This window comes from Peromyscus leucopus, chromosome 5, assembly GCF_004664715.2.
Source record: "Peromyscus leucopus breed LL Stock chromosome 5, UCI_PerLeu_2.1, whole genome shotgun sequence".
Taxonomy (NCBI): domain Eukaryota; kingdom Metazoa; phylum Chordata; class Mammalia; order Rodentia; family Cricetidae; genus Peromyscus; species Peromyscus leucopus.
The window spans coordinates 126005117-126024404 of record NC_051067.1 but is presented as its reverse complement, the minus strand read 5'-3'; the positions used below and the strand labels follow the sequence as shown (position 1 = coordinate 126024404).

Below are 19288 nucleotides of genomic sequence, written 5' to 3'. Positions count from 1 at the left end.
TTGTATGTGTCTGTCTGTGTATACATATATATGCACGTAAATGGTAGGCATGTGGAGGTCAGAGAACAGCTCTCTGGAGTCTGTTTACCACTCTTGAGGCAGTTAGACCTGAGAGAGCGGAGCCTAAAAATGAGGTGGAGTCAAGTCTTATGCAATAGCCAACTTTATTCAGAGCATTAGAAAATTTATACCCTGAGGGTTAAGAAGAGTCAAGTAAAGTTCTCAAGAGTTCAAGCTGTACATAATCACAAGGACAAGCTGCAAAACATGGACAGGGCAAAAACATGGTTTTCCATAGAGGTATATAAGCAAATAACAATAGCCAGTCGTAATGAATAATCTAAAGTCAACTCACCCGTACCTGCTACACCTGGGAGGGGCGTGAGAGCACATTGGAGTTTTCTCATAAGCGCTCGGAATTCTCCCACGAATCCATTCTTAGACTCAGTTCCAACACTTCCCTGCCTCATTGTGTGATCTGAGACTTGAACTCAGGTTGTCAGGCCTGTGTACAAGTGCCCTTACCCACGGGGCCATCTCACCCGTCCTAGTCTGTTGTTTTTAAATTGGAGTCAACTATGTTGCTTGGCTCTTAATCCATATATTTTTTAAAACTGTTACTGTGGGGCTGGAGAAATGGTTCAGTCATTAAGAATGCTGAGGGCTCCTCCAGAGGCCCTGAGTTCAAGTCCCAGCACCCACAGAGTGGCTCACAATCTATAGTGCGATCTGATGCCATTCTGGTGTGTAGACATGCATGCAGGCCAAGCACCCACATACATTAAATAAATAAAAGATAGATAGATAGATAGATAGATAGATAGATAGATAGATAGATCAATCTTAAAAAAATAAAGCAACAAAAGAATTAATGTAAGCCAGGGTGTGATGGCATATACCTTTAATCCCAGCACCCAGATGACAGAGGTAGGTGGATCTCTGAGTTTGAGGCCACATAGTGAATTCCAGGTTAGCCAGGAGTGAGACCTTGTCACCCACATATACACACACAACAAAACAAAAAAAACCAACAAAACCCTATTAATGTGTGTGTATATGGTTGCTGATTGTCATTGTACCATGTCCTAGTTTATAGTTAAATGTAATTTTATTTAGTTTTTAAAAAGATAATTTTATTATTTTATATGTATGGGTGTTTTGCTTGCATGTATATCTCTGCATTGTGAAATACTGTGATTTCTTTTAAAGGTATTTATGTGTGTGTGTGTGTGTGTGTGTGTGTGTGTGTGTGTGTGTGTGTGTGTGTCTGCATGAATTTTATGTGCACACATGCTCCCAGGAGCCCACAGAGGCCAGAAGAAGTCACTGGATCCCCTAAAACTGGAGTTAGAGGTAATTATGAGCCACCATGAGGATGCTGGGAACTGAACCCAGGTCATCTGCAAGCCCCAGAAAAGAACTACCTTTGTCCTAGGATGTCAGTGACTTCTGTGACCCCAGGCCTGAATGTGTGTCCCTTTGGCTCCATTTAGCTATTCTAGCAGTTAGAAAATACAGGTGGGAGTTGGGTGGCTATGAGCAGCCCCTGAATAGACTCAGCTTTGTCTGAGTCTAAATCCAGGGGTATTGAGCTGCTCTCCTTGCATTTGCAGACAGTTTATGTCTCTGAGTTCCCTTTCTTGGCCTCAGAAACTAGCATGGCATTATTAACAATTCCCTTTCTTGTTGAATGCTCTTTAGTGTTGTTGTTGTTTTTCAAGACAGGGTTTCTCTGTATAGTCCTGGCTGCCCTGGAACTCACTCTGTAGACCAGGCTAGCCTCGCACTCAGAGGTCCGCCTGCCTCTGTTTCCCAAGTGCCAGAATTAAAGGTGTGTGCATCGTCGCCACTGCCTGGCTGAATGGTGCTTAGTATCTGCAGTCTAACATGCAAAAGCATTGGCTGATCTTGACAAGATGCACTCTTCCACAAAACCATTGCACGGCTTCAGTTCACCCACAGTTTAATGTTTGGTCCCAAACATGTATTATGCATCCCACATGGCCAGCATAGCAGGAGTCTGTGCGGTTTAGGGATGGGTTTGGCAGTTTTCACCTGTGGACATTCTCTTTGCAAGTTCATGTATGACATGCTCAGCATTATGATTGATTTAAAGTCTCTTTGTTCCCTCACATGCCTTAGCCCTATCCTCTCACCGAATCTGTAGGTAGCAGGGCTGCCTCAGGCTCTACGCTTGTTTTGTGGCTTCGGTGTCTGGTTGGGGTCACTTTGAGCAGCACTTTGAGCCTTTTTCCTTGGCTGCCCAGTGTGAAATGTCATTTTGGATTTTGGTAAGTTTGGAGACAAAAAAATGTGTTCAAGAGAGTCTCAGCTGATGTTAAGAGCCTTAGCCAGGTGGACAGATTGTGTTCCTGATAGTCACAGGGACCCATTCTTAGTATTTTTGTTTGTTTTCCTTTGCTTGTTTTGTTACTGTTTTTGAGACAGGGTCTCATGTAACCCAGGCCGGGCTCAAGCTCACTGTACTGTTGAAGATAAACTTCATCCTTGATCCACCTGCCTCCACCTCCAGAGTGCTGGAGTATAGGCTTGCACTGCCTCACCTGGTTTTTAAAGGGTTGCTGGGAATTGAACTCAGGGCTCTGTGCATGCTAGACAAACGCTCTACCAGCTGAGCTATATCTACGCCTCTTTTCTGTTCTTGTTGGTTGTCGTCTTGAGACGGGGTCTCATTCTTAGCCCAGTCCGGCCTGGAACTCACAGTGAATCCCGGTAGCATTCTTCCTGTCTCAGCCTCCAGAGTTCTGGAATTACAGGTCCGAGCCACCACATTCTGTCCAGAGATACTGTTTTCACAGCAATGGTAGCTTCTCCTTTCATCAACTGGTCTGTCTATCACATATTTAAGGCAGACCATGGCTACCGAGCTCTTGTTAGACAGCATGGCCCATAAAGTGGGTACCGCCGAGTAGTACCCGATGTGATCTCTCTCTGCAGGAGTCCTTTGGGAGCTCCCTTGGCTACCACAGCTGCAGCAAGAAGGCACTGGTCTTCCTCTTCAAGTTCCTGTCTGACCTGGTGCCCTGGGAACCCGCTCGGTACATGCAGGTAAGGAGCCAACAGCCGCATCCTGAGGCTTTCTGCTCATGGTGTGCTATCTGGAAGATCACACTGAGCCAGGACTGGTCTCTGCCCTTCGACAGACAGTTCAGGTGTGCAGGGAACCAGCACAGGCACCTAGTAGCACCCACACATCCTCCTCAGGAGAAGAGAATGTATTCTATCAATGTGCGATGAAGTGCCTCCGCATAGGCTCTCTGAAGGACGAGCCGGTCCAGGTGGGGTCTAGAAAGATAGAATGGAGGAAATGGGTATAGGAGGGTCTATTTTTTGCTTTAATAAAATGATATGGTTTTATGATATTCAAATTTCTGGGTCCTGGAGAGATGGCTCGCCGTTAAGAACACTCACTGTCTTTCCAGAGGGCCTGGGTTCAGTTCTAGCACCCACATAGCTGCTCACAACTGGCTGTAACTCCAGTTCCTAGGGGATCTAATGCTGTGTTCTGGCTTTTGCAGGCACCAGACATACACATGATGGGCTAACATACATGCAGACAAAACACCCATACATACTAAGTTTGCTTAAAAAAAAAAACTAGATTGAGATATCTCCAAACTTATAATGATCATTTCTTCCAGATTTTTTGTTTTGTTTTCTTTTATTAAAAAGGCTTGCCGGGCGGTGGTGGCGCACGCCTTTAATTCCAGCACTCGGGAGGCAGAGCCAGGTGGATCTCTGTGATTTTGAGGCCAGCCTGGTCTACAAAGTGAGTTCCAGGAAAAGCGCAAAGCTACACAGAGAAACCCTGTCTCGAAAAACCAAAAAAAAAAAAAAAAAAAAAAAAAAAGGCTTTCTGTAACTCTACTGTTGGAATAGTTGTAACATGTTGTGGTATGGTACACTATAATCCTAGCATTTGGGAGGCAGAAGTAGGGTCACTGTAATCTTGAGGGAGGTTTGTTCAACTGAGGTTCTGGGACAGCCAGGACTACTTCGTGAGACTCTGTCTCAAAACAAGAAGACAATTCTTGAAGGCAGGACAGTGGCACAGTCCGGTGGTCCCAGCATATGGGAGGCCAAGGCAGGAGGGTTGTAAGTTCTAAGCCAAGCCAGTCAGGGACGCACAGCGAGACCCTGTCTCAAACTCCCAAAAAGTCTGAAGCTGAGCACAGTCTTAGCACAGTCTTAGCTACTCAAGAGCCTGGGTATGAGACTACAGGCGCCCAGGAGTTCAAATCCTTCTTGAGGAACAGTGAAACACTGTCTCAAAGGAGAAAGAAAGGAAGGCTTGGCAGTATGATTTTTCCTTTTATCAGCTAGCCCCATCCCCCCCCCCCACTTATTTGGGGGCTGGGGACCTGAAGCTCTCATGCTGTTTTTATTAGAAAGTTTGGTTTACATTCCAAACTGAACGGGGATATGTGAGCAAAGGGAATAACAGACTCCAGTCACTGCGGGACTAGAACTGAACCTGTCCGCTTGCCCCAAGCCTGGACCCCTGTCTTTCTTATGCACTGTTGTTTGTGGTCAAGCTTTAAGACTGGCAGGTGCAGGATAGGTAATTGATCTGTGACCACCACCACCACCGCCCTGCGACACACACAGCAGCTGTTGAAGTATCCTGTCCTGAGCTTTTCCGAGTGTCTCAGCCTCCAGCCCTGAGAAGTGACGAGGCTGGACACTGAGAACCTCTCCTTTCTCTCTGACTCTAACTCACACTCGGAGACAGAGGAACGTGAGGTCGTTTGTGCAGGCCCGCAGGCAAATTCTACCCATGTTTCCTGTTCTTTGACAAATTTCTTCCTTCCTGCCCTTTGAACTTGCATTAACTGTCGAGCACGGCAGTCTGGCTCTCCCTGGACTCACCGTTCCTTAAACTGGGCACCTGTGGTCAGTTTTCTGTAAATTCAGCCACAGATCTGAAGCAGGTCCTCTAATCACAGACCTGGACTCGGTCTGGACCCTGACAGGCTGTGCAGGTGCTGGGTCTTCTGTCTCTAGACAATAGAGTCTCCAGAGCCCGGGTGTGGAGCTGCTGCTTCCTACCCTGCTTCCCTCCCACTCAAAGAACCAGCCACAACGTGCATTTTTCTTAATTTTCTCCCTGGAAGGAAGGGCAGCCTTGTCTTGTAGGTTTGTTTGAGACAGAGTATCACTGTACACCTCTAGCTAGCCTGGAACCTGCTAGGTAGACCAGGCTAGCCTGGAACTTGTCCTGATCTTTGCTACTGCTTCCTGAGTGCTGGGATCACAGGTGTGCATCATCACCACGCTCAACTTTTATTCAAAAGTTACATGTCTCGTGCCTGCTAGTGGCCATCTCTTATAGTCACTGTCCTCACTGCCATGGGCTGCTAATGTCCCGGTGAAGAGCGCCGTGGTATCCGGTGGCTGACACTGCTGTACTGTGTTTTCTTGTAGGTCCATATTTTCCACCCCCCACTGGTCCCAAGCAAGTACCACTCCCTCCTCACAGACTACATCTCGTTGGCCAAGACAAGGCTTGCTGACCTCAAGGCAAGTCTAGCCACTGTTCTAACCCTGCCTGGCAGAACCCATTTCCTGTCTCTGTATTCACGTGTGTGTTTTTCCCCTCTGAAGGTTTCTCTGGAGAACGTGGGACTCTATGAGAACCTGTCCTCCTCTGGGGACATCGCTGAGGTAATGTGTATCAGGCTTTTTCTCTTAGGCCACCAACCAGCTTCCAAATCATGACCCAGAGACTTCTTAGTTTTGAATGCTCGGCCTAGCTTAGGCTCGTTTCTGACTAGCTCTTTTAACTTAAACTAACCTGTTTCTCTTTATCTCCCTTTTGACTCGGGACTTTTTACTTTTCTTTCCTTCTGTGTGTCTTACTTTTCCTGCTCTTCGAGTCTGCTGGCTGGAGTCTGCCTGCCTGGCCTCGGGCATCTCCCTCATCCTCTTCTCCATTTCCCGTCTCTCTTATCCCTTTCGAGCCTAGATTTCTCCTCCTGTTTATTCTCTCTGCCCACCAGCCCCACCTGTTCTTTGTCAGCCCAGCTATTGGCCGTTCAGCTCTAAGCTCTAAGCCAGGTGCCTTAGGCAGGCAAGGTGAAATAAATGCAACACATCTTTACATAACTAAACAAATGCAGCGTAAACAAATGTAACACACCTTTGCACAGCTAAAGCAATATTCCATAGCATAAACACATTTAACATACCTTTGCCCAGTTAAAATAACATTCCACAACAATGATGAGCACTGCTTTTGGTCGACCACAGTCTTGGTTCGCTTCTCTTTTGACTTGAGTCATTTGGCTCTCAGAATCCTCTACTTAGTTCCTCTCCAGTGAAGCTAGGTCACCTGTTTTCCTGAAAGTGATTTGCCTGTAGTGTCCCTTGGAGTCTTTGTACAACAACACACGCCGAGCAGAGTGGCCATGTTCAAAGACAGGCCAGTGCCACAGTGGACTCCCCTTAGGATTTTTTAGTTTACGTGTTTTTTCATTAATTTTATTTAATTTTTACTATGCTTTTTTGTGTGTGTACATGCACTTGGTGTGGTACATGTGCAGAAGTTAGAGGATAACTTGAGGGAATTAGCTCTCTCTTTTCACCTTGTAGGTCCCAAAGATTGAATTTAGGTCGGCAGCTTGGTGGCAAGCACCTTTACCTATTGGACCACCTTGCTGACCCATTTTTATTTTATTTTATTTTATTTTTTTTTGAGACAGGGTTTCTCTGTGTAGCTTTGGTTCCTGTCCTGGATCTCGATCTGTAGACCAGACTGGCCTCGAACTCACAGAGATCCACCTGGCTCTGCCTCCTGAGTGCTGGGATTAAAGGTGTGTGCCATCGCCGCCCGGCCCATTTTTATTTTTTATAATGTGTCAGAGGGATGAGGTATGCAGAGCATGTGTCGAGGTCAGAGGGCAACCTGTGGAGTGTTTTCTCCTTTGTGAGGGCCCAGGGGCTCTAATTCAGGTTTCCCAGGCTTGCATGGCAGGCGTTATCCCGGAGACATTTGCCTCTCTCTGTTTCTCCCATCCCCATTTTCTTTGTGACAAGCTCCTGTAGCTCAGGCTGTCTGTAAACTCTTCGGCCTCCTGTGCACTTGGATTACCGACATTTGCCACCACTGCTAGCTCTGATAGTTCATGATTGTTTTGAAATCTCAAAGCTCAGTCTCTATTCTGACCCACCTGGAAACCTTCCGTCTTCTCCTGGAAGAGCGGCAGAGAGGAGAGGTGGAGAAACGGCCCGCGGCCGGCAGAGCAGTTAGGAGAAGGCACTGGATTTTGGAGCTGAGCTGACCTAGGGCCCATGTGAGTCCAGAAAGCAGGACCTGGGGGATTTGTGACTCTCCCAGGTTGTACAGGGCCCATCTCACCTGTCACCTCTCACGTGTCCAGAAACTCAGGGCAACAAGGACAGCACGTGGCCGCCAGGTTTCTAGGCTTGCTTACTTGCTTTCAAGTCTTCCTTCTTTCTCTCTCCCTCCCTGTGCCGAGCCAGCCTCAGAGCCAAGCGATCCAGGATGTCGAGAAGGCGGTCGTGGTGTTTGAACAAACAGGGAAAGTCCCGATGGCTGTCATGGAGGCCAGGTAGGAAGAGGCTGCTGTAGAGCGTCTGCTGGCTACAGCCCATCCAGACATGGCCATGCTGCCGTTGGTATGCTGGGGCTCTGAAGTCTGTCCCACTGTGATCCCAAGGTCACATGGGGATGGAGGTCTCTCTCTATCATGGGAGCCAGGAGCCAGTGTGGATGCTGTGCCAAAGGTGAGGTCTTGAGGTGGCAGAGAGTGAGGGCGGGTCTGTGGTGTCTCCTTTTTTGTCATTTTTGTTTTGCTCTGAGACAGTTTCATTGTCTAGCCTTTGGTGTGGCCATTGGGTGCTAAGATTAAAGGCATGTTCCACCATGTCAAATCTGTGTTCACTTCTGTGACAGCACATGGTACCCTCGCTCTCTGAAACAGACAAAAGATGCTACCTGTCTGAAGTCATGTGGGAATGAAGGATTATTAACCCACAGATTAGCAATAGATTTTTAGTTAGTGCTTCTGGGGTGACCAATGTGGAGCCAGCCTAGGGAACTGAGTAGCTTTATTAAATTCATTGTGATTCCTGAACATCTTGAATTGTGATTGCTATCAGTGTTGCTGAACTGAGCCCAACTCATGGGGTTTTGAGATCGCTTCCAAGCAGAAAGTTCATGGTGGCCTCATTGCAACCCCTCATAGCCTTAGATTAACATGGGTTCCATGGCCAGTCCTCGGGAGAGTAAACATGGTCCAGATATCACGGACCATAGGCTTCTTGATAACGCAGGGTGTATTTATAAGACATATCCTAAAACAGTGACGGAAAAAAAGACTTAAAAATGTGATCAAGCCCAGGCGTGGTAGTTCACACCTTAATCCCAGTACTTTGGAGACATAGGTGAGCAGATCTCTGTGAGTTTCAGGCCAGCCTGGGCTACATAACAAGTTTCAGCCCAGTCAGGGATACACAGTGAGATGTTGCCTAAACAAAACAAAACAAAACAAAACCCACATGATCGCTATTAGAGCCTAGCCAGGCCTGGTGCACCTACCTGTGTCTCGGTGCCTGAGAGGCAGAGGCAGGCAGAGCAAGAGTTCAGGATTTTGCCACGTAGTGAGTTTGAGACCAACTGGGGCTGCATCAGACTCTGTCTTAGAAATGAAATGAAGGAGAACAAAAATGAAAGGCTGGAACCGCCCTTCTAGGCTGGGAGGGAGTTGGTGGAAGGAGCCTTTCTCCAGCGTTCATCATAGTGTGTCTGCCTTTTCTGTACTACAGCATATTCAGGAGGCCCTACTACCTGTCACACTTCCTCCCCGCCCTGCTCACCCCGAGAGTGGTGAGTGCACGCTCGTCTTCTACCCACACCTCTGGGAGATGCGTTCCCTGCCTGCTGCTCACATGATTGCTCTCTTCACAGCTCCCAGAGGTTCCTGACTCCCGGGTGACCTTTATAGAGACCCTGAAGAGGTAAGCAGGAGCTTGCACAGAGGCTGCTCTGTGGCCAGTGGGTTTTCCTTGTTTTATTTATTTTTTTTTCCAATGGGTTTTAATAGGGCAAAGAGTTTGAGTTCTTTTGTAGAGAAATTTACCACACGTGTGTTTTATTCTTAAGATATTGGCTCCAGGTGAGCGGAGGTGGTAGCGCATGCCTTTGATCTCAGCACTCAGGTAGAGGCAGGTGGATCTCTGCATTTGAGGCTGGCCTGGCCTACAGAGCAAGTTCCAGGACAGCCAGGTCTACACAGAGAAACCTTGTCTTAAAAAACAACAAAAAAAAAAACTCAAACAAACCAAACAAAAAAACTATCGCTGAGATTCTTTATTTATGTATTATCATCTTTTTATTTATTTATTTGAAATAAGGTATCACCAAGTGGCTCTGAAACTCAGACCTACTCCTGTCTGTGTCTTTTGTGTGCTGGGATTAAAGCATGTGCCATCACACTGGACTATTTATTTATTTATTCATTCATTTATTTACTTTTGGGGCAGAATTTCTCTGAATAGCTCTGGCTGTCCTGGAACTTAAAGCATGTGCCAGCACACTGGCCTTTATATTCATTCATTCATTCATTCATTCATTCATTCATTCATTTTCAGGGCAGGGTTTCTCTATATAGCCCTGACTGTCCTGGAACTCATTCTGTAGACCAGGGTGACCTTGAACTCAGAGATTTACCTGCCTCTGATTAAAGGCGTGTGCCACCACTGCCCAGCCTGGCCTGTATTTTTTATATAAAATATTCCATCTGCTTGCTTCCTTTTCTTCTACAATGTTTCCTGAGCCTTAGAATAGGTAAAAGCCAGAAAATAAGTAAAGGGCTGTGAATGCCATCGCTTATACTCTGTCTAACCACTGCAGTCAGGAACTTTCGAGTGTGGTTACCTGCAGCCGCCCACGTAAGACAAAACAGGCCCTGTCAACAGTCAGTCAGAGAGGGAGGGGGCATGGAGTGTATTTCTTTCTGCTGAACTACTGGTTCTTGATAGTTTCTGGAAGATGGAGAAACATTGTCTCCCGCTGTGCACCCCCTGCTGAGCCCACAAAGCTCTGAGGGAATGCTCCAATGCCGTCACTGCTTAAACTCAGCGGGTCATAAAACTATACAGAGACCCAACAGGAGAAAGGGATTTGTAGACAGGATAATAGGGAGATGGAGAGCTGGGGGTTGAGAGCATTCAGTATACATTATGTACATGTGTGAATTTGTCAAATAACAAGTTTAAATAATGGAAAAAATTCTAAATACATAGAAAAGTGGAGATCGCTTTAAAACACTTACCTAGTATCCAGATCACTTTAAAACACATAGTATCCATGATTATTTACTTCAGTTGGCCATATACTAAAGTTGGAATGTTACAGAAAAGGTTAATTAGCATGAGCTCTGTGGAAAGATAACATGCAAATGTATCAAGTTCTATGTTTTTAATGAAGCCCTCAAGCCATGGTCTGGTGCTGTTTAAAACAGCCTCATGTAGCCCGCACTTGAACTTGTTATAGAGCTCAGGTTGACCCTGGGCTCCCAGTTCTCCTGCTTCCCCCTCCCAAGTGCAGAGATTACAGGTATGCACTACTATGCCTGCTTTATGTATTGTTTTGATACAGGTCTTACTCTGTAGCCCAGGCTAACCTCCCTAGATCTGCCTCCTAAGAACTGGGATTGCAGGCATGTACCACCATGTCTGGCTTGAACTGTATTTAATGTCGTTATACAGAGTGGACTTTACTATGTCTGTGGTTCTCACTTACATATCTTGGCAGCTTTTAGCATCTTGTAAAATGAACTGGGTAACGTCTTTCTGTTTGCTGGAACTATTTGTTGAATCACAGATTCTGCTCTGTTGAAGGTTTGGCAGAATGTGTTGTAAAAATATTTGTCTGCTGACATTGCAGTCATGGACTTTGGCTATGGACTCAGTTTTGTAGATGACTGTTCCTCAACTGCTTTATGCCTTCCCTCCCTCCCTCCTTCCCCTCCACTGCCCTCCTTCCTTCCATCCTCCCTCCCTCCCCCCCTTCCTTCCGTCTTTTCATTTTTAGGTTTCCATGTAACTTTTACTTCAAGCTGGGCCTGGAGGTGCACCCAGTTCTTGGTAGTAGAGGCAGGAAGTAGAGGCTGACCGGTCTCTTCTGAGTTTAAGTACAGCTTGGTCTGAATAACAGGTTCCAGGTCAACCAGGGCTACACAGTGAGACATTCTCTGATCAAAACAAAACAGCCAAAGAAATTTATTGCATCTAGTTGTTTTAAATTCTTTTCTTGTGGTGCTGGGAGTCGAACCCAGGGCCCTGCACACACCAGGCGACTCTTCCTCTCCCACTGAGCTGTACTCTTAGCCCTCTCTGAGCCGAATTCACTGTCGGTATTTCTCATAGTGAGGAACTGGGGCTGTCCATGTGTTTGCAGTGGCATTGGCAACAGCCACCTGGTGGCATGGGCAGGACTGTCACACCTACCTGGACATCCCTCTGTATAACACACGGCTCTGGAATGGCCCTGGAAATGGACTCGGAAGAGTTCAGCACAAATATTCTCATAATGCCGTGAGGCTACCTCAGACCCCACCACCTGAAATTGGCAAAATTCAGACTGAAGCCTGTGCTCCAAAGCAAAAACCCAGCCAACAGGCCAGAATCATTGTAAGAGAGGCAGTCTGGAGATGGATCACACAGACTGCTGGGTGTCACCTGAATATTCTAATGATCTTTTAAAATTAGCATTCAGTATTATTACTAATACATGACATGTTATAAAATCGTAGGTACCACTGAAATCTCTCTCTCTCTCTCTCTCTCTCTCTCTCTCTCTATATATATATATATATATATATATATATATACACACACACACACACTTTTAAAATCATAAATGTGATTTCTTTTCTTCTAAAACTAATCAATGGCTAGAGGTGTAGCTCTATGGTAAAGTGTTTGCCTAGTGGGTTTAATCCCCAGCACTGAAAGAAAAGAGATAAAACACAGAACAATACAATATACACTGGTGTAATGGCTTTGGAATCAGAAACCTGAACACTGTCATGGGTGACATGGGCATTGCTTTCTTTTTATGTAGAGCAGATAAGATTCCCTCATCCTTATACGATGCCTACCGCCAAGCCTGTGCCACTGCTGAAGAGAAGCAGCCTGGAGGTAAGGCTCTTGGTCACCTTCTGTTCCTGTGCTTTCCATTTCTGTGATGTGTCTGTCACCGGCACCCGCATCGGCATCCTCAGTGGTCAGGTTGTTCTCACCCGGGTACAGGAGGCCTGTGACTGCCTGACCACGGCACCTGGGGACCAAACGATGTGTTAGCAGCTCGTGGTTACTTGTCGTGGCAGCCTTGACAGTCAGCCGCCTTCCCACCTCCTGGGAAGCATGAGGTAGAAGCCCACCTCTGTATTTGGTATCTCCACACGTAGCTCAAGGCCCACAGCATAGTGCAGTCAGGTACAATTATTTTCTAACTGGACAGTTTGGTTTGTAGCAGGTTGCAGGGGTTTTTTGTTTTTTAATTTTATTTTATGTGTGTGGGTGTTCTTGCCTGTGTGTATGTTTGTGCATTGTGTGTTGGCCTGGTGTCTGCAGAGGCCAGAAGAGGGGTTGGATCTCCTGGAACTGGAGCTGCAGACAGTTGTGGGCCACCGTGTGGGTTCGAGGAATCAAACCCAGCAGTTGGAGCTCTTAAGCATTGAGCCGTCTGTCCAGCCCTGTGCTGGGGATCTTTGCACCTCTGAGAACAGCAGTAGATCTTGTTGGCTCTGGGAAGCTGGTCAGTGAGCCGCTGCCCCTGCAGTGTGTGGCTGGCATGTTCTCTCCACCCCGTTCTTCAATGCCGTGTAGCTCTGACGGCCAGCGGGACGACAGTGAGATGGGCATCAGAAGGAGTCGCTCGTTATGTCTTTGAGTTTTCAATTATTTATTGATTTACTTAAACAGGGTCTCATATCCTTGACCAGCCTTGAACTCTCTGTGTAGCTAGCTGAGAAGGACCTTGAACCTTTGAGCCTCCTGCCTCTACCTCCCAAGTGCTGGGATTACAGGCATGTGCAGCCATGCCCAGTTCTATGTGTGGTGCTGGTATCAGACCCAGGGCTTTGTGCATGTTGGGCAGGAATCTACCAACTGAATAACTGAGTCACATCACAAGTGCTCTGTTTACATTTTTTAATTAATCTATATCATTTATACAAAATGCTGGATTTCATTATGACTTTCTCATACATATATGATGTACTTCAGTCACATCACATTGTCCACCTGTCTCCCATTGGTCCCCTTCCTCTTCCCAAATAGTCTTTTTTTTTTTTTCTGGAGCTGAGGGCTGAACCCAGGGCCAGTGCTCTACCACTGAATCCCCAACCCCCCAAATAGTCTTCTTTTTACTTTCGTGCATTTCTTTTTTTTAAATCTAGATGCCGCATATGAGAGAAAATGTGATATTTGTTACAGATGGTTGTGAGCCACAGCATGGTTGCTGGGACTCTAATCTGGGTTCTCTGGAAGGGCAGGTGGTGCTCTTAATCCCTCAGCTATCTCTTCAGGCTTTCTCTTTTCTTTTCTTTCTTTCTTTTTTTTTTTTTTTTTTTTGGTTTTTCGAGACAGGGTTTCTCTTGTGTAGCTTTGCGCCTTTCCTGGAACTCACTTGGTAGCCCAGGCTGGCCTCGAACTCACAGAGATCCGCCTGCCTCTGCCTCCCGAGTGCTGGGATTAAAGGCGTGTGCCACCACCGTCCAGCTTTCTCTTTTCTTTCCTTAAACTTGTTTATAATTTTTTTTTTAATGTATGTTGTGGGGGACTGGAGAGATGGCTCAGCGGTTAAGAGCACTGACTGGTCTTCCAGAGGTCATGAGTTCAATTCCCAGCACCCACATAGCAGCTAACAACTATCTGTAACTACAAGATCTGACACCCTCACACAGACATGCATACAGGCAGAAATGCCAATGCACATATAAAAAAAAATGTATGTTGTGCTGGGCAGTGTTGGTGCACACCTTTAATCCCAGCACTCAGGAGGCAGAGGCAGGTGGATCTCTGAGGTTGAGGCCAGCCTAGACTACAAAACAAGTTCCAGGACAGCCAAGGTGGTTACACAAAGAAACCTTGTCTCCAAAAACCAAAAATGATAAAACAAAACAAAAACAACAACAACAACAAAAAATATGTTGCTAGGAATTAAACCTAGTGCTTTGTACATTACAGACACATGTTCTGCTATGGAGTAACATCTCCAGTCTCAATATTTTTATTTTTGATATTATATGTAATATCCAGCATCAAAGAGAAAAGCTCCCAGAGACTGAGTGCTGTCCACACAAAAGCAGTACACATCAGCATTTCCCAAGTATATGAGGTTTTTCTATTTATAATAGAGAATCCCACTGAGTGTTGTTACCATTCGACCTGATTTTCAAAATGTCCTTCCCCGGTTCAGATGCTGCCCCAGGAAAAAGGACGGAGCCCGACTGCGCTGAACAGCCCCTGGGACTGCTCACAGCGGCACTTGAAGAGCTCAGAGCTTTAATGACAGACCCCACCCAATATGATGGTAAGAAAGGGGGATGGGGCTGTGTGTGGGAGAGTGTGTGTGCTCTGTGTGCATGCATGTAGCCATAGTAACAGAGGCTGGCCTGTCATGCCTGTAGCTCAGCATCTGCCGGATGATCGTGCCCACAGACTAGACTAAGTGAGGAGTCGGAATGATGGGGATAGCCTCACTGTACTGTCACACTCCCTGGACAGGAGGTGGGTCATCCTTGTGTCCTGATAAGACGGAAGGAAACTGAAGTCCGTGAGCACAGGTTCTTACTGACTGTCCAAGTAGATCCAACATCAAGCACCTTGGGCTTCTCTCTCCTTTTTGTTTCTGCTTCTGAACATTTTGTGAAGCACTGAGTTCAGAGCGTCCGTCTGTGGGTCTTCAAAGCACTGACTTGTGCAGCAGTCCATGACCTCAGTAACAGACTTGCACTGCTTCCAGGGTTTATTTTAGTGAATGTACAATTTAAAGTAAATTCACCACAGTTTTGACTGGGTGCGCTCGTCTAGTTTCTGTTGTTAAAAACAAAAAACAGCCGGGTAGTGGGGGTGCATGCCTTTAATCCCAGCACTAGGGAGGCAGACCCAGGCGGATCTCTGTGAGTTCAAGGCCAGCCTGGGCTACAGAGCGAGTTCCAGGACAGTCAGGGTTACACAGAGAAACCCTTCCTCAAAACAAAACAAACAAACAAACAAAACATAACAAATCAAACAAACAACAAAACACAGACTTTTGAATTGGACAGGTAGCTCAGCAGTTAAGCAGAGGATCTGCCTTTGGTTCCCAGCATCCATATCAGGTAACTTACCTGTAACTCCAGCTTCAGTTGATCCAACATTCTCTTCTGGATTCTAGGCACCATCACTCACATGCACATACTCACACAGAGCACACACACATAGAGCACACACACATACACATGATTAAAAGTAATTGGAAACAGTTGTGGTGGCACACGCCGGTAGGATTTGCTGAAGGAGGCGGAGACAGGAGGATCACAAGTTCGAGGCCAGCCTGCACTACACACACACACACACACACACACACACACACACACACACACACACACACACACACACACACACACAAAGGAAAAAACAAAACAAAACAAAAAAACCTGAATCCTTTATTGTGTGATGACCCACATCCAAACCCAAAATCTATTTTTATGCATAATAGACTTGACTTTACTGTGGTTTGATGTTTATAGAAGCCAAGCTTAGCCTCACAGGGAGGCGTTCACCACCTTGTGCATTGCCACAGCTTTGCTGAGGCTGTGGACCCTTGACACAGTTCCTCAGGCCAGGTATACAGACGTCAGAGCACACCGGCCTAAGCTGCTTGTGTAAAGCGTGGTGCTGTGTGTGGCTTTGTGTGTGCATGTGGGCTCCTGCTCCCTTGCTCAGGCTGACCTTAGTCTCAAATGTTCTTTCTGCCTCAGCCTCCCAAGTGCTGGGATTTGTCGGCCTTTACCGCTACATCCAGCTCAGAATGTAGCATTTGTGGAACATTAGGAAGAGTTCCAGGGCTTAAGCAAAAGACCAATGGGTGCCAGGTCAGCTCTGACAAAGCCACAGAGGTTTGCGTGCCCTAGTGAGTTACCGAGGCCTTCACAGTGGCTCCGGGTGCCTTCGGTCTATGGGGCTTTGTGCTTAGACAGATGGAGGAGTCACACCTTAGAGGGGCTGTGGCTGCTGCAGGGTGGCCATCCTTCCCTCCAGTCAGAGGCAGCTCCACGCTGGGGTGTAACAGCATGGCCAGTGCTACCTAGTATCCTACGCTTCTTCATGTTGCTCCTTCCCAGGCTGGCTCTGAACTATCTGGCTTCTCTGTTTGCAGTTATATCTGCTCAGGTGGCTGTGGTTTCTGAAAGACTAAATGCTGCTTTGGGTCACAGTAACGATGATAGCAGCCTCCGGAGAGCAAAGATCCAGCTCAGCATCCTTACTCCCACACTCCAGACACAGGACCAGGAGGTATGCCTGTGAGGCCTTAGGACCAGCTGTGACCCTTCTTAGGTTATGTAAAAGGTCAGATGTTGAGCATGCAGGCACTGCCATGCCACAATTGGCCAGCCTCCCTTGCCTGTTTGTGGCTAAAGGTGTTCTTACCTTTTTAGAAGTTTTTTTGAGACAGGGTCTCCTGTAGCCCAGCTGGCCTTACTCTTACTGTGTAGCTGAGGCTGAATTCCTGCTCTTCCTGTCTCCACGTCCCAAGTGTCAGGGTTACAGGGGTGTTCCACCGGCTTGGTTTTGCATTTTAAAGAAGCCTGTGTGGCGAAGGCTGGTTCTAACCCCAAAGCCCATATTTACTCTTTTTTTTTTTTTTTTTTTTTTTTTTGGTTTTTTTGAGGCAGTGTAGCTTTGCGCCTTTCCTGGAGCTCACTTGGTAGCCCAGGCTGGCCTCGAACTCACAGAGATCCGCCTGGCTCTGCCTCCCGAGTGCTGGGATTAAAGGCGTGCGCCACCAACGCCCGGCTCCATATTTACTCTTTTACCTTTGACAAATCAAGGTTTGCCTGTCTTCCCACTGGGCACCTTCAAGTTTCTGCCTGTGTGGTAATGCATATCCTGGTGCAGTCCAGGACTTGGTGCTAAGTTGCATTGCAGCTTCCTTTCTAAATGCAAACCTGACAACTTGAATTTGACCCCCACTTCCTGTGAGGTTGGTAGCAGAGAACTGACTCCTAAGAGTTGTCCTCTGGCCACTGCATGCATAAAATAAATACAAAATTAAGTGCAGCCTTTACCATGGTTCTTTTGGTTCAGGTCACTCCCAGATGTAGGAGGCCAAAGCCTCACAGTGATGTCTCTCTTCCCAGGTTGTGGATCTCCTGCTCACAGCCTTCTGTCAGAACCAAATGGCAGCCTCTAGTTTTGTGCCCCCGGAGAGGTAAGGGTGATTTCCATCTTTCCTAGGGTGCTGAGACCAAGCAGGGAAGCTCTGTTCCAAGAGTGGATGACTAGGCTGTTTTGTCGGGTAGGGACCGCATTGAAGACTGATGGTCTGTGTTACACAAAGGCCACCGTTTGGAAGAACCCTGAGCCTTGTATAGGCCCCTGTGCCCAGACTGGTCGTGGAAGGACTGGACAGGGCTGTGACCAGCCAGTGACTTGTTCTCTGTCTTTGCAGGCAGAGCCCCTGGGCTGTCCTTTTCGTGAGGACCCTTTGTGGACACGTGCTTTTCCCTGCAGTGCTCACTCGGCTCTGCCAGCTGCTCCATCACCAGGTAGGTTCCTGCATCCTGCAGGTCGCTTCTTCAGCTGCTGTGAGCCTCCACTGATGCCGCTTTTCAGTGATTTTCGAGTCTTCTAGCTAGGGAACAGACTATCGTTAACTCTGTCCTTATTTCAGGGCCCAAGCCTGAGCACCCCTCATGTGCTGGGGTTGGCTGCCCTTGCCGTCCATCTGGGCGAGTCCAAGTCCATACTTCCAGAGGTGGATCCCGGTGTTATTGCCTCCGCTGGCAGCCTTGGTGTCCCTGAGTTCTTGAACAGCCTCCTCACCTGCCACACGAGGGAATCTCTGCTCTTCTGCATGAAGTAAGTCATTCCTGAGTTCCTCAGCAGTTTTTCCCCCTCTTGAAAAGTGAGAAATACTCAGCAAATGCAATTATGAGAGACCATGTGGCTGGAGAGGCAGCTCAGTGGTTAAACACACTGGCTGCTCTTCCAGAGGACTCGGGTTCTATTCCAGCACCCACATGGCAGCTCACCATTTCTAGCTCCACTTCTAGAGACTCTGCCTCCCTCGTCTGGCCTCTATGGGCATTGTGCATGCCTGGTGCGCAGCCGTCTGTGCAGGCAAAACATTTATACACATAAAAGAAAAATGAAATCACCAAAAATTAAAAAAAGAGAGAGAGAGAGCCCAGGGATGGGGCATACATAGTCAGTGATAGCATCTATGCCCAGCTTGAATAAGGCCCTGGGTTCAATCCCTGGTACCAAATTAGAGAGAGAGCTGCAGAAAATGAGTCACCCGAGAGTCATCCCTTAATATTTTAGGTTTTATTTTATTTAGGTGTTTATGTTTGTTTGAGCTTTAGGGAACTGCTGAAGTTGAAAGTTGTTACTGACATTAACACTAATGTAAACATCTTTCCATATCATTATGCTATCCTTGGCAAAGGATATCCTGGGTGTCCTGTGGTGGAGGTTGTTTGGCTGTCTTGTTTTTGTGTGTGCTTTGAAGGATGAAAATGTATAAAATGGCAGCCTCTCTAAACAAAACAATTCTTTGGGCAAGATCCCCACCACTGTGGAACCATTAGAGCTTGATAACTGCCTACTCCCACATAAGTTAACACCAAGCTGCTAGGAAATTTAGATAAGTAACATGCTTGATAAATAAGGTACAGAATGGGAAAAGATCTTCACCAACCCCACATCTGACAGAGGATTGATCTCCACAGTATATGAAGAACTCAAGAAACTAGACATCAAAATACTGAACAATCCAATTGAAAAATGGGCTAAAGAACTAAACAGAGAATTCACAAAACAAGATAAATAAGGTATATTTGATAATCAAGATTTATAAATTCCAGGGCTGCAGAGATGGCTCAGTGGTTCAGAACACTGGCTGCCCTAACAGAGGACCTAGGTTCAATTCCCAGCACCCACATGGCAGCTCACAGCTGTCTGTAACTCCAGTTCTAGGGGATCTGACACCCTCAAACAGACCATGCATGCAGGCAAGACACCAATGCAC

At 46.9% G+C, this 19288-nt stretch overlaps 1 protein-coding gene across 1 annotated transcript in view; it reads left to right on the top strand.

Moving 5' to 3' along the window:
- Fanca (FA complementation group A) overlaps positions 1 to 19288 on the top strand; it is a 52773-nt gene that overhangs the window by 15843 nt on the left and 17642 nt on the right. Inside the window, exons 15-26 of the mRNA XM_028880898.2 lie at positions 2959 to 3069; positions 5446 to 5541; positions 5626 to 5685; positions 7504 to 7592; positions 8809 to 8869; positions 8951 to 9000; positions 12110 to 12186; positions 14471 to 14584; positions 16415 to 16551; positions 17397 to 17467; positions 17708 to 17804; positions 17930 to 18117. Coding sequence (XP_028736731.1) covers positions 2959 to 3069; positions 5446 to 5541; positions 5626 to 5685; positions 7504 to 7592; positions 8809 to 8869; positions 8951 to 9000; positions 12110 to 12186; positions 14471 to 14584; positions 16415 to 16551; positions 17397 to 17467; positions 17708 to 17804; positions 17930 to 18117 — 1151 coding nt within the window. The remainder of the gene's footprint in view (positions 1 to 2958; positions 3070 to 5445; positions 5542 to 5625; positions 5686 to 7503; positions 7593 to 8808; positions 8870 to 8950; positions 9001 to 12109; positions 12187 to 14470; positions 14585 to 16414; positions 16552 to 17396; positions 17468 to 17707; positions 17805 to 17929; positions 18118 to 19288) is intronic.